The sequence below is a fragment of the Lethenteron reissneri genome, chromosome 34 (assembly GCF_015708825.2).
Source record: "Lethenteron reissneri isolate LAM-NWPU_2019-01 chromosome 34, ASM1570882v1, whole genome shotgun sequence".
NCBI classification, from domain to species: domain Eukaryota; kingdom Metazoa; phylum Chordata; class Hyperoartia; order Petromyzontiformes; family Petromyzontidae; genus Lethenteron; species Lethenteron reissneri.
Window position 1 is genome coordinate 6,489,821 of NC_083812.1, and position 15,614 is coordinate 6,505,434.

At 43.2% G+C, this 15,614-nt stretch overlaps 1 protein-coding gene across 1 annotated transcript in view; it reads right to left on the reverse strand.

Annotated features, from left to right (window-relative positions):
- Nucleotides 1-395: 395 nt before the first annotated feature.
- TRAPPC11 (trafficking protein particle complex subunit 11) overlaps nt 396-15,614 on the reverse strand; it is a 38,826-nt gene continuing 23,607 nt past the window's right edge. The window contains exons 17-30 of the mRNA XM_061565142.1: nt 14,938-15,070; nt 13,501-13,631; nt 12,629-12,787; nt 10,114-10,301; nt 9,238-9,386; nt 8,895-9,016; nt 8,019-8,144; nt 6,492-6,557; nt 5,697-5,856; nt 3,990-4,101; nt 3,300-3,391; nt 3,058-3,191; nt 1,846-2,013; nt 396-660 (exon numbers count right to left, since the gene is read on the reverse strand). Coding sequence (XP_061421126.1) covers nt 616-660; nt 1,846-2,013; nt 3,058-3,191; nt 3,300-3,391; nt 3,990-4,101; nt 5,697-5,856; nt 6,492-6,557; nt 8,019-8,144; nt 8,895-9,016; nt 9,238-9,386; nt 10,114-10,301; nt 12,629-12,787; nt 13,501-13,631; nt 14,938-15,070 — 1,785 coding nt within the window. The 3' untranslated portion in view covers nt 396-615. The remainder of the gene's footprint in view (nt 661-1,845; nt 2,014-3,057; nt 3,192-3,299; nt 3,392-3,989; nt 4,102-5,696; nt 5,857-6,491; nt 6,558-8,018; nt 8,145-8,894; nt 9,017-9,237; nt 9,387-10,113; nt 10,302-12,628; nt 12,788-13,500; nt 13,632-14,937; nt 15,071-15,614) is intronic.

Consider the following 15,614-nt stretch of genomic DNA (forward strand, 5'->3'; position numbering starts at 1 on the left):
CGAAGGGGCAACGTTCGGGAATTAGGCATTTTTATGGAAGGGCGATACGAGGAAAGGGGTGGGAGATAATTTACCCAAACAAAACTTAAAAATAACTTACACGGGCCAATTGGCCCTCTTATTATTGTGAATCACCCTGGGGCAGCATGCCAAAAGTCCACCCCCTCTCCCAAATTATGCCTTTATGTCTGTCTTTAACCTGCATGTATTCTGCAATAAAATATATATAAGGTTCCAAAATATGTTAATAGGTTTCCCCCCTTTTTTCTGGCAGAAAAAGGGGAAGAAAGATATTATCATATATAAGGTTATCCTCCCCGCTAGTCTTTATGGGTAAGGTTGGGGAAAGAAATGGAAAAAATATCCACAAACAAGACTCCGTGAACACAACAAAGTTTTGGTCAACATAATCTAAAACTTTATTATTCTCGCAACTATTCACAGGCCATGCTGTAAAATGAAGAATCTTTCTGCAGCAAACTTAAGTAGTGCATTACAATGCTTACCATTAAAATATATTCATATGATCCAATTACAGACAGCAACCAAATGTCTTATTTTACATTAACTCTTCTGGTGAAATTGAAGGATGGCTAACACCCAACCTCCCCGTTTTCATCCAGCCTCAGACATGTTGCTCTCCAGTCCTCTTCCCTGGGGCTAAACAAAAAACAGGTAAAGATACATTAACACCACAAGGTTGAAAAGTTTCATTACCAGGAACGTATTGATCGCAAAACATGAAGACCACTGTGTACAAACATGAATGAGCATGCCTGTGCTTATGAGCACCCTGTGTTGTATATACATAAAATGCAACTGTCATCCATAACTGCATGCAAAGCTAGATGCCTGTGCTCCCATTAACGTGTCAAGATGTGAATACTGCGTAGGCTTTCGCGACCAATATAAATGTTGTGGATTTGCTCTCCAACACACCGGTGTGCTGTACTAGTAACGAATTGGCATATTCTGTTTACGTGACAAACGTTACTAGTTGGCTGTGTCAGGTGGTGGCGAGTTTAACGACACATTTATATTTACGTGATACAACCCAAAAAAACGATATTATGTATGCGAAGACTGTATGGCTGAATCTCCTTTTCCATTTGCTAATTTGCAAGAGTAACTGCAGATAGGTGCCAATAACGCAGTGCCGTCCTTGGGTCAGATTGGAAACTGGGCTTATACGTAACCATCTACACCCCACCGACCCCCTTTCTATCGATGGGTCCTGTTTCTATTAAATTATAGCAATGGTGGGGAAATTTCATATCGATGAAGACTGATGATCTTCATACTGGAGTTAGAGTATCTCACTTTCAAGTAAAATACTGATGCACCGCAATTCCTGTTATTATTATTGTTGTTGATATTCCCAACTTCCCTCAGTTTATTCATCTTTCTGCAAGTACATTCAGGTGGCACACCCCTTGGCAAGCCCACAAAATTACAGCACGTGCGCACGCAAACGCACATCAAGCTCCACAAAGTGCATTGCGCAACTTTCAGATGCACTTGTGGCCATCTGGAACTCTTTTCCTTTCAATATTAGGAAGTGACTGGAGATATGCACTTTTAAATCTAAATTGAAAACTAACTTCTTTACAAGTGCTTTGTGTGTTTAGCTTATCTTTTCCCCCCTGCACCATCAATTAGCATAGTTGGCTCCGTAAGGTGCTGAAGAAATGTAACACACATTCATACTCTTTGTTCTGTCGGTAAAGTCACGTAGGTATAAAATTAAATAAATCAATCACGACGTTTCGGGCGCAACACAAGCGTCCATCATCAGGTGGGAAAGCATACATACACACATGCCACTCGTGCAAGGTCAGGACACACCTTGACGAAGACATGCGTTGGCAGGAGGCGGCGAATGAGTTCGTCGCTGGCTCCTGGGAAGCGCAGCAGTTTGAAGTGCAGGCGCGGGAGCGGCTGGAAGCCGGCCACGAGAGGGTACATGTTGTACCGCAGCTCTTGCTGGCTGCCCGGCAGGATCCTTAACCGGATCTGCACACCAGCGGAGGACTTTTTTTTTTATTGATTTCAAGAACGGCGTACACATCTGAAGAATTATTAAAATGGACATTGGCGTTTTTGCCACCAATGTTGTGGAACCAGCTTCCGGCACCGACATTTAATACATTTAAGACAAAATGAAAGACATTTTTGGGCAGCAAACAGCTCAAACGAAGGTGAAAAAAAACGAGATGAGACTCAAGGAAATGATTGGTCGTCATTTGATATAGTTTTTGTATATTGCCCGTATTGCTTATTGGATATAGTCTGCAATCACTTCCAAAGTAATAATTTCAAATACTCGTTTTGTCTGGCGCCTCAATAACTACTGCGTGAGAGGTACAGTGTATATGTATATTAAATAATTAAACTATAGTGATTGAGGTGCTTGGGATAGACAGTCTGCCACCTACAAAAAATATTATTGTTCATTAGGATTTTCTTCCCCCCCCCCACCAGTATTTTTAAGTGATGTGTTGATCAATTAATGTCGTGTTGCTTTGAAATAAGACCGATTAATGGAGCGATTTTCTGGCATGAAACATGTTTTCCACGTGGATAGTATTGGAGTATATGGAGATGTTATAATCAAATTCCACATTGTGACATAAGGCCAACTTGTCAATTATAATTCCTTTCAATGGTATTGCATATTTCTTGTAATACCTAACAGGAATATTGTACAAAATTTGTGGGTTGGCTTTCTGGTTGAATTCTTGCAAATGCTAGGTCACAAGTATATTCTCAAAGTAATGAGGCCTTCGAAAAACTGCAAATTCATTATTGTAAAAGTATAATCAAGTGAGTGCTTATCTCCTTAAATGATCAACAAGGTACCACCCATCGTTGTTTTTTGACCCGAGTTTAAGTGTGGAAGATTCCAACACTCTTGTGGTGGGGGTCAGTCTGTGCAGAGAACCACTGTTGAAGGCCTAGTATAAAATGTAACCGATTTGTCAATGATTTTCAAAAATTACGTGAACATCCACATTGCAAACTCTCTTTTCGGTGGTGGTAATCCTCTCTTATGGGCACCTGTTTGTTTCCGGAGAACATGAAGGCCTCACTTGCATCCACCGTGAGCTCAACCTCCTGCACAATGTCGGTGCGGTTGTGCAGCGTGTACTGCACGGGCAGCATCTCACGAACACAGCCGCTTGCTGGGAGCTCTGCGCACAACCAAACACGGATCATCAGCTTAGTGTGTGTGTGCGGCAGCATGTGTCGCTTTGCCCTCTGCAGCAATTGTGCTGTATGCTATGCTGTGCCATGCATACCGGTCTTCACGTAGAGCGGGATGGTCTCCACAATGACGTGAGGCAGCGTCACCACTGTGCTCACCAGTGGGGTGTCTGGTCCTGCAGAGCTCCTGAAGGTAGAACAGCATGACATCTCCGATGGTGCAAGTCACTAATGGGCAAAGGTTTCTCTGCGCAATCTAAGTCAGTGTTTTTTATTTACTTTAGCATGCTTGGCAGTGTGGGGTATCCACAGCCGGTTCAGATATCACTTGCCAATGATGTTAGCCATGGGCAGGAATCGAACTAATGTTTCTAGGTTCATAGCAGTATGCTAAGTACTATGCCACTGCTCCATACGATGTATGCATTTTAAGACAAGACTGGTGAAAGAATGAAGGAACAAAACTATGTGCTTATCATGACAACATGCACAACAAGAATGTACAACTGTTGCCTTGTGGCTCAGACTATGCTGGCATTGTTATTCTCGGAGACTAATTATGGTGTGTAAGGCTGGACTGAGATGTGGAAGGGGCAGAGGGTTCACATGCAGGGCATGGGGCAGATGTGTGGAGGGACCTATGTATGGGAAAGAATGGGCCACAGTGTAAGTAGCTCACAAGTTCAGGAGGTCTGGGCATGTATAAGAGAATTGTATGTCCGGATGTACAAGTGTTATCTCCCCTGGGCTCAGCTTTTACCAGGTAAGAGTACATAGAGACTAACCTCTTCCAGATGAGGGTGTATGTACCCAGCGCGATTCCACTTTGTCCATTGGCTATAGGAGGACACTGCAGGCAGTAGCACTCGCTACCACTCTCTCCTGTCTGCAGCTCCACTGTAAATACAATGCAAATACAGGTCACTAATAACGCCATCATCAATGTCATAATCTAATTGGTATTCTCTAATATTGCTGACGGACATATACCGGAAATCATGCACCAGAAATCAGTGCAAAGTCATCTCGGTATAGAAAGAATTTTGGAATAACAGAGCTCTTGTGATTTATATCACAGTTCGTCACAATACAATCTGATAAGTGAATTCTAGATCTATTTTAGAATCCTTAATTGGTAAAATGTTGGGTGTACAATTGAACACTTCTAAACACTCCATCTGTCTCCGTGCAATGCCAAAGTCACATTCTCGGTGTCCGCCTCACATCTGCGAGATGCCTGGCTCTGTTTGGACGTGCCAGACGTGACTGTCTGTAGGCACGCCAACCAACTCGTGCCGATCTGAACCTGCACTACAAACCTGAAACGGCACGAAACTTTGGAGCAAGCAACTGGAAACGTCTCCCAGGTAAATGTTTTATATTGCAGGTATTCAAAGTTCAAGTTTATGTCAGCATTCAGATGTACCAGAGCACATCATAACAATAATCACAAACACCGACATTGTTGAAATTTTACAAATAAAAGAGACCTTTTTTAACTGCATTGTGACACTTCCAAGTACAGTTTAGCATACACGGGGGGTGTGTTCTTTATACAGAGCCAGGCAATTTACATCAATTTATTTTGCATAATTACAAATGGGATCGAGTTTCTTCTATGGGAAATTCACTTTCTTTTCAAAACCTCCATTTAATCGAACGGGACTCAAAGAGAGATGCTGCTGTACTGCCTCCTGGCAAGCCAGGGTATTAGGACACCTTGATGTCCATGGGTGGGAGGGAGTTTCGCAACATTTAGGTGCAGTGATCCACTCGCTTCCAGTGTTGGATTACAACTGTGCACTACCAACAACCGGCTAACACACACACACCACTCGGATTACATTCCCTATCTGATATGAGCGTCCATGAGGTTTGCAGGGCAGCAGAATCGCGTACACTGTGACACATGCAATACATGTCTAATTCTCACAATTTATATCAATAACTGAATTGGTTCTCCCAATTGGAAACACGTATGGATGTAATTAAGCATGTAACTTTAACTTTTTCCCACCTACATGGACAGTGATGCATATGAGATGGGTGCATGTCCAGAATATTTCTAACAAAATTTAATTCAGTAACAAACGAGTATTCATCCACTGCAGGTGATATGACTGACCAATTGCTCAAATTGTCACATTGTATAATATATCATGTAATCATCTTGAAATCTTACTGGAATAGACGCGTTTGTCAATAACAGTGAGCCATCCACTTGTTATTGGGGGTAATGCCATCTCTGATAAAGGAGCCGGACAAATGACCGATGACCCATCCATAAAAGCATTGTAGAATGAAAAATATCTAAAGACGGACACTTGCATACAATCAATATGTCCATAAAATTCCACTATAATCTGTGATCAGCTATTCTTGCCACTCAACCTTGAGCTTGGCCCACATTGGATATGTAGACAATCATTCGTGCGGCATCTAATAATGCGCATGTGGTCCCGTAGGCCGCATGCGTGTGTGCGTGCACGCACTCTGCTGCAACTGCGAGTTCACGTCACGGTCCGTGTGTTCCATCGGCGAGGTTAGCTGGAGCTGACTGGCTGTGATGGTCAGAGCCCAGGGCGACATGCTGAGAACTTCTGTGAGGAGAACGAAGGGGTCGTCCGAATACACCCTCTCCATGGCTTCAAACTGAAAATGTGGACACAAAATACGTGTTTGAAATACAGCACGTGCATACATTTACATTTTTGCGATAATGCATTGGCAGTTGTGCATACGGCACAAATAACAAATAACCCAACACTTTCACCAATGCTGCCCTAAGGGCCATTGCCCAAAAAGGTACCTATTATAAATGTTCTCCTTCTAGGGCAGTGCTATTAACGAATGCATTGAGTTTTGTTATAGGTGCGCAAGTTAACTCAAAGTTATAAATCCAAAATAACAAATCACCGTTCACTTAACTAATCAATATTCTTAAATGTTTTTGTCTTGTATGCTACATCATTATCTGATGCTAATGGGTTTTGCAATCTTAAAATAAAATATTTTTGTATGAATCAATATTGATGACTATTATAGAAATGTGTGGATGGTCAGTGTATTAATATTGTTTAAAATATTAAAAACAATTTCAATGCCATTGCAATTCACCAATTGATATGACCACATTAAAGGTTTAATATGTTGTAAGGCATATTTTCTCCCCTATTAAATTATAATTGTACAATGATTGCTGCAAGAATGTGAAAACAATATATGTAACGCTTCTTGAATTATTTACCAAACAAATCCACAGTTTTCACCAATAAACACAAACGTACCTTTGTAGAAACCAACTTCACAGAAGTGTCGAAAGGTAACACTGTCTCTATGATAATCGTCTCATCCTGCTCACAAAGAAAGAAAACGGAAGGGAAAATATTTAAACAGCATGGTTGTAATCATTGCAAAATGTCTTTTCACCCGAGTGCATTACAAAAGAAATGCAGTATTCGAAATGCATTTTTTTTACTTAAATATTTGTCAATAAACCTTCCTTCTAGTAAATCTAAATATGTTACTTGTTAACTTTTTTTAAACAAATAACCCTGACTTAACATGTAGCTTTCCCCAGCCAATGATTGATTTGTGCGTTGAGCAACATAATGATTTGACTAAACCTGTCCTCAAGACCCTCCACCACTCCACAGCCAAGCCGATTCAGTCGACACGTTTTTGGATCAAATCAAGCGAGTAAAAGTGTGTCATAAAACCCTCCTCCACCCAACAGCCAATTGATAAAGTTATCACCTGAACTAACGTGCCAGTTTATTACTGCTTCAGCACACACGTGCATTGGAGAGCAATCCCACAACATTTAACAATTGGGTATGGCAGTTTACTCAGTTACAGCCATCAAACATTTGGCAGAATTGAGCAAATGTCCTCCAGTCTTGGGACTTAAAATAGGTGCTACGATGTCATCAATACGTGCCCACAAAAGATCAGAAGGTGGCCAGAAGTGATACCTAGAGGTTAATATAAATCACATAAATGATGTTATTTTAGTTTGCAATACATGCTATGGTAATACAAAGGTTTACATAATGAAACAAGTTAAGCAAAGTTAATTGATTGCACTTGTCGATTGTTAGATTATAACACATTTTGTGACATGTTAATAAAGTACACATTTACGTGGTGATACTGGTTAATCATAGTGAATTATATCAAGTGTTTAGTATTGAATTTCGATTTAAAGCTTTCGTGACTGCAGGGATTCATCTTCTTGGTTCTTTCGGTAAAGTCACGTAGAATGGAAATAATAAAATAATAAAAATAAAACATAATAAAATAATTCTCGACAGACCTGTTCTACACCTGAGGACGGCTGCTTGCGTTGTGGCCGAAACGTCGTGAGAATTATGTTATTATGTTTTATTTTTATTATTTTATTATTTCCATTCTACGCGACTTTACCGAAAGAACCAAGATGTTTAGTATTGTTAAATTGCTGTGTTAGTTTCTATCAACATAAATACACTTTTTTATTCAGTTTGTAACATGATTAACGATGTGTTCAAGTCGCACTCAGCCTATAGCGGTCGACTGTTGAATTATTTTTTTATTGCTCTAAATTTTAATAGATTCTCGAATTAGCCTTGGCCAATAGTAATTCGTTTGTATAGAACATTATCACATTTAATTTAATGTCGTTGAGAGTATTGCCATCCCTCTGGTGTTCTTTTATCCTTGTGCTAATCGTTAATCTCGATTGACCAACAACATAGAGCATTTGCCAAAGGTGCAAGTGATCCGGTAACCTGTTGTTAGTGTGGATAGTTCATCACTTATTTCGATCGGCTCACCTTGTGACAGCGACAAGTCACCTCCTTGCCGCTGGTCCCAACAGAAGCGTTCACCGAGTAACCCACAGACATCAAGAAAATACGAGTTCCTACGATGGAACATTTGACGAACACCGTCTTATCCACCTAAATATACACATGCACACATGAGAACACACAAATTCCCCTTTTAGCAAGAATCTATTATATCCATTATTACACATGACGTTTACGCTAACACGTTATACGAGGTACTAATTTGAGGCAGCCAAAATAGGTACGATGACATGTTCACATATCAAACATCATTTAAAATATATTCTGACAATCATCAATTTGATACATGAATCAATTCATTCATCGAAGAATTGAATATTCATGATAAATCCAACGAATAGAATGTTAACCTTTAGGCTCGTGGAATAAACAAGATGGAAGAAACCAGACAGAAAATAGTACAAAAATAAGAGAGAGAGAATATCTTTTATATTTCAGTGTGACCCTGCATCATGACAATTCATAAAAATCACGAGGTGCCCAGGAGGTAAATCATTACAAAACAAGTGAATACGACGAGGAATCAAACCAAGGTTTCTGTGTATGCGAGCTCACCATCGCTGCTACACACACACACGTGGAACAATTCAGCATCGCACACTTTCAGATGCGCTCCTGCGGCTATCTGGAACACCCTTCCGATATTAGGAAGCCACTGAAGCTATGCGCTTTTAAATCTAGACTGAAAACTCATTCCACTCGAACTGCTTTTTGTGTTTAGTTTGTTGTCCTTCCCCAACACCTCCGATAAGCAGAGTAGGCTAAGTACGATGCGAAATAAGCTCAACATACACATATACAAGTTATATGTTGGGATGCGTGCACCTCGGGGACTCTAACCGTTTGCCCAGGCTGCAGGTCTCCAAGGGGTATGTCGTGCAGAAACGACGGGTGGGACTCGTCGCAAATCTTGGAGCCGTCAAGCGTCACGTGCGTTGTCTGTGTCAGGTTTGCATCCTGACCTGAAAATAACAACATCCCGCTGTGTTCAGAGGCCAACGGGAGGCTCTTGGTACAACGTTTATGCTTTATATACATATATAAATCAATCCTCAAAAATCTCGGGTCAAGGTACTTAACATTACAACACTCCAGCTTTCGCCCTGCTATTTTAGACGCCACAAGAGGGAGCTGCTGGACATGAAAATGAGCAGCAAGCAGTGTCGGGCTAAGGAGCCAGTACCAGACTTGAGGCCCACAGAGAGGGTGACGTTTGCCGCGGGGACATCCTCCAGACTCTGCACTGTCACCCGGATGCAGAACATCTCGTTGGTGAGTGCAGGCGGCTCGTGCTGCATCTGAACCGCTATTTTCGGGGCACGTGGATAGAGCCTGCAGGCAATGCAAACACAGTTTGGGTTTAAAAAACGTCCGCTTCTAAATTCTGAAAAACTGTGATCCCAAGTAGAGGCCATCTGCCAGCAAGAAGTTGTAGAACTGCACCTTCATCTGTTCCACAAATTGGGAAGGAGGCGGTAAGGGCATTCACATCGAGGTAATTAAAAGACATTGTTTAACAATAGGAAAGTAACGAAAACAGCATAGTAAATGAATAAATAATGCGTTTTAAAGAGAGGCTCATAGCTGGAGAAGATAAGGTCTTGAGCCTGGACTTGAACAGGGTTAGCATCTATGCAGTACAAATGATCGAAGGAAGAGAACATCACACGACTGGGGTATCAGGAGTGTCCTCTCTCCTTGAACAAACATTACTGGGGATTCATATCCAAACATAGCAGCTTTAATCACTGAGGTTTTTTTTCTGGTGACTTAAAATGGGTAAAACTATGACCTGAATGGAGTGCTTAATTAAACTGCAGGCAGATGGCCTTCTTATTGTCACATAGACGAGTGTCCTACAACAGTAAAACATTTTTGAAGAGACGCCAAATTTCACCCACTAAACATCTACAATGAAGTCTAAGTAATGCGCACCCACATTGCAACAGCAACCCCCCCTCCCTCCACCGGCCCAGTTCATGACCCGTCTCATGAGAACCTATAGCAGTGCAAGATGTGAGCGACGACCGCAGTTGAGTCCTTCGGTGTGGCGACTCACAGTGTGGAGGCCTGCACAGTGATTCCGTCCCAGGCCTGCTCGCCCTCCGCCATGGCGGGCGGGCGCCGGAACGAGCGCAGGACTTGCGTGGCCTCGTGGGCCGAGGCGGCGTCGCCGCCGCCCTTGGCCCAGTGCAGGAGAACTCTGCGCGTGGAATCGCTGCCCAGCACGGCAATCACCGACGTCACCTTTGCAGGGAGACAGCCGCACGGCACTTGTCGTGTAAAATGTCAAAGGCGCAGCCCTGAAACTCCTTGGTCTACGCCACTGCTGGCGGGTGAGCCAAATACCCTCGAGAGGAATCTCTGTCGAGCTACGTTTCCATGCCGGGAAGATAGGGGTGGGATGCTCACACTTCTCATCACACCTCATCACAATGCAACCGTCTCGCATGTCTCTATTTCTTGTCTGAATCTTCTGCGACCTCACTACATGCCTATCTCTTGTTCGCATCTCTCTAGTAGCAACCTACTGTACCTCTCACCTATAGCATATTTAATTTGTCATCTTTCATCTGACTGAATGTATCTCTCATCTCTCATGTATCACTGGGGATTGTATTGTGTTTGTACCACAGTCTCGCTTTTCAATTATGCTATATAAACATAGAAAACTCTCCATTACTATTTTAATTTAGGCCTAGCCACAGAACTTGTTAGGTATTTTGCATATGGCCAGATATTAAAAAATAGCTATTTGGTGCACCCCTAGTTTTATCCACCTTTTATAACCTAATCCTAATGCCCCTGAACTGCAAATCCAGTTTGCGAGGCTTAACACCTAATTATGCACATGAACCTTATGGCGGTACCCTGGCTCTTGCACAATGTCCGTGATGCAGTCAGTTTTAGTCTGTTGATGGTCGGCGATGCGACAATCGACTCATCTCGACGAGCTGTACACGATGCACTACTACGGTGCGTACGAGCGGGCGGGCGCCGGAACGAGCGCAGGACTTGCGTGGCCCCATTTTATATTATTTGGTACCCCGGGGTATCGCTATAAGGAGCACATGTGCATACGACTATATTCCTCTCATAATTTCCTTGATCATAAAACTTATTTAAAAAACACTGTTTTCACCAACTCCCATAATAAAATTACATGGTTCATTTGATTTATATTATTATGTAAAACTCCACTTCTTCCCTTATTTCCCAACAGAGCAGTGAAAAATATAATATAAGCAAGACTTGTTACGCAATGGCTGCACGGTAGTTATTAAAAGCAAAAATTATACGTTGCTCCCCTCCAGACCATGTTATCTGTAAGCTAATACAAATTACGATGATGGTAAGAACTCACTTAATGATTCTTTAGAATTAAGTTAAGCAGAGCAAGCACAGCATGCACTAAGCTCTTACTAAAAGCAGTGAAACTCTGTGTGACATTACATTATAAAATGTTTTTAAAGTATGCTCTAAAGGTCGTCATGGCCCGATTATGGAAAATTCACTCATCATAAATCAAGAGGAAATGTGAGATGGCATATACAATCAAGTGGTTGTATCGTAATGACTAAAGATTAATATTTTGGCTGATTAACATCTTGCACCATAATTATTATTGATTCATCCTGCAGATCGGGTAGACAAAACTATACAACTGGTGGAGGCAGCTGAAACAAGGTGTAAGCAAGAGGAAATTAGTAAATGGGAAATGGAGCATTGGCATTGGAGCACAGTTGGGAGCGAGGAAAAAATGCCACTAGAGGACCGAAGATGTTGGTGTCTGTGTAGTGACGGTACGCGCTGACAAGGGGGGAGCGTGTGAGAGCGCGTCGGGTGTGGCTACATCGCGTGGTATAGTGGTGACGTGCGCTGACAGTGATGGATCGTGTGGCAGCGCGTGGCGAGTGGTTGTGTGCGCCGACACAAGCTGGGAAAAAGGATCGTGTGGCAGCGCGTGGTGATTAGTCAACTAGGGTGGGTGCTCACATCGAGGTCCGCATAGGCTCCGTCTCCCCGGGAGCGGAGGACTATAAAAGGCGATGCGCAGGGGCGCTCAGGGAGTTGGTAACCAGTGAAGATCGAAGACGGAGTTGGAAGAGATAGGGCCCCGAGACCCCTAGTCCCGCTGTCCTTGTAAGGGCCGGGACCCTGTGCGGCTCAGAGGTGAGACCGTGGGACCCGCGGCCTGACGTCCTTGTGAGGGCGAGGCTGTGGGACCCAGTGGTCGGGACCCATACCCCAGCCGGGGTGGGTTCCCTGGAAGCTACGGGGCGGGAGAGCCCGTGTGTGTGTAGCCGGGGGAACCGCGTAGCGTAGGCTGCAGTTGACCACACGTATTAGTGAAGTTCTTACATTACATCTGCATCGGCAGTCCTTTCATCCAGAAGTAAATGAGAAAAGATCATTAATGACCGGGCTGAATAATTACAGCTCGGCGTGGGACCAGGTTCTTACATTGGGCTTACTGATTGTTAAGCTCGTTCATACGAAAGTAACGGCATTAAAAAAATATACGAATAAAAAATTAATGAAATAAAAAAACAGAATCAATCACATGCGCACACCTCAATCTTCTTCCCCACGTCCTCCGCTTGACCCACGAAGGTGAACACGTGCCGCTTGGTCTTTTCAGGAACGAGGCACATTTCTTGGTCGCTCGCTGGCGGTTCCATTGACCAGGAGACAGAGCTCGCGTCAGTCAGTGTGCAGAACTCATTGTAGGCCTGCAACAACAAAACAGCCGCTAACACGCCACTACCTGCCAATGCGCACACGCACACATATAAGCCAGCTCTGTCGGTGGTTGTTTGCAGCAAAATGGCACGTGCTGCATGAGAGCCTCTTTCTCAAACAACCTTCTCACTGCTGTAAAATCAAGTGCAAATAGCCTTGAATGTTACGAGTGCTTTGAAGTTTGGGTAAAGTCAGTCGAATGTGATTTTGCTGCAAGCAATATATCGTACTTCATATTATTACTGATGGAGATAGTTCTTATTCACAAACAAAATATTGTTGTTTTAAATGTAGTCTGTATGGCAGTGTTATATTTTACTCTTCATTAACTAATATAAAAAGGTAGGTAGTGTAATCACTAGAGCTAGTCATGTATGTACGTACACAATTTGCATGACCAGTGTTGCAGTGTTTAGCTCATTGCACTACGAGCCTGGTAACTTTCATTAAATTCCTGGCCTCAGAGAACATCAGTGCTGAATGATACCGCAACCAATCCTGGCAGACGCCCCCTTTCACCAATCCGCAATGACCAGCATGAAGTATTTTTAAACAACCCCAGTTACTGACAGGGAATCGATTAAAATAGGGCTGTGGCTGTAACGTCAACATTAATGGCCGGACATCAAGGTTTGCGATGCTGGCATTTTTTAACCGTCTACCCCATTAGGAGTTTTAGCCGCGGCTCAGCGAAGTAACTCACTGGGTTGTTGAAGGTGAGAGAGAGCGAGGAGTAGCGCACAGGGAAGGGGCAGCTGGCCCTCAGGTACACGTGCAGCTCCACGAGAGAGTCCACAGGAAAGCTGTTCGCAGTCAGCACCGCCTTGCATTCCACTGCAAAACACACACAGAGATCACGCCTTAACAGACTGTAGCAGCAAGTCATGTTTGCGAGCACTTATGAAAGCTGGCACAGCACACGAGGGGTTGGGTGGCTAGCACAACGCCAGGGCACCTTCGTCTCCCCAGTGGCGATGTTTATACACCCCACCAGGTACTGAATTGAGGCCGAGTCGACCTAGGGGAGGCCCATGATTGGTTCAGAAAATTGTCACTGGTGTTGGCCGTGAGCGGTAATCTAACTCGGGTAGCCGGGTTCGTAGTGCAGCACGCTAACCGCTGCCCTACCGCACACACACAAAGCAAATGCTGGCACAAATTTGCAGGAGGGCCAATTTAATTTCGTTTTGCAAAGCATCACAGTTTAGTGAAAATGTTTACTGGATGGGACATGTATCATCAAGTTTTATTAAAGCACAATTTGTTCCAGCAAAGTGAGAACTCATTAAATTGGCCAAGCATTTTGAATGATTTCACAATGCTTCCATTTTAACCAATGTTAAATATGATTCGCAACCGTTAGTGACCAAGTTGGAGAGTAATTTTTAGTCAACAAATATTCCCATAAATATTGTTAAAAAAGTTGTAGGAAATTTTAAAATAGACTGCATATATGTATACATGTATAGGTTACAGCCCTTTTGACAATCCACTGGTGGATGAGGGCCTCCCCACGCCACTGGTCATGGGAAATATTTCACCGCACTTCACCCGTGGCCAGTGCGGGTGGGTGAAGACGGGGAGCATACAAGTGGGAACAAAGAAGCACGGGACAAGCTATTTATTTTGCTGCACTGCCCACCACGTAGCACACCCCACACGGCTGCCTCGTACAACCTGGCGCGCATGGTAGTTGCCCCTGTTGATCTGCATATATATATACACACACAAGACAAATATCTTTAACAGACTGTTGAGCAAAGTGCTGTTAGAAAGCACCTATGAAGGTCGGCACAGTACACAAGGGGGTGGGGAGGCCAGAACAAAATCCGGCCGCCTTTGTCTACCCAGTGACGATGTTTATACACACGCACCAGGTACTCATTTGAAACTGCCTACCTAGGGGAGGAGGCCCAGGACCAGGTTCAGATAATCGTCACAGGTGTTGGTCGTGGTCGGGAATTGAACTCGGGTCGTCGGGTTAACTGCTACGCTACCGCTCCCCACACATACAGGGTGACCCAAAAAAAACGGGCCCCAACTCTAATAGGCCCCGTGTGCACGGGGCCCGTTTTTTTTGGGTCACCCTGTATAAACATAAATGTGGAGCACGATAATGTTGGTCTGCAGCTGGACATACCGAAGGGCACATAGCTCTGGGCATCAACAGTGAAGTAGTTGTTCCCTTTAAGGGACATTCGATCTTCCCATAGCTTCTGAGCAGCTCTCACAGACTCGGCAATGCAACCAGGCTCTGGGTCTGGGGATCCGTTCTGAAAAAATGATAATGCAAAGTCAAAAAAATATGTAATACATCTTAATATTCTTGGTTCTTTTGGTAAAAGTCACGTAGATAGAAAACAAAAATCTAAATTAAAAGCAAAAAACCCACGACGTTTCGATCGCAACACAAGTGGTCTTGTTTTCCACCTGAAGAAGACGACCACTTGAGTTGCGATCGAAACGTCGTGGGTTTTTTGCTTTTAATTTAGATTTTTGTTTTCTATCTACGTCACTTTACCGAAAGAACAAAGAATATGAATTCCTGCAGTCACGAAAGTTTTAAGTCTAAATACATCATAATATTTTTACAGGTAGGCGTTATGTGATTACATGGTCAATTACTAGTTGAACAACACACCAGAACTAATACAATTAGTCAAGATAAACCGCAGGGTTATCGTTCACACCTGACCAGCCACCATCTTACGTTGGATACAAAGCAGGCACGAGAATGTAATGGAAATTCATGAAAATACACGCAGCACCGTCATGAACACATGTTAAATGCAGAAGTGAAAAGCAAGATGCCCATAG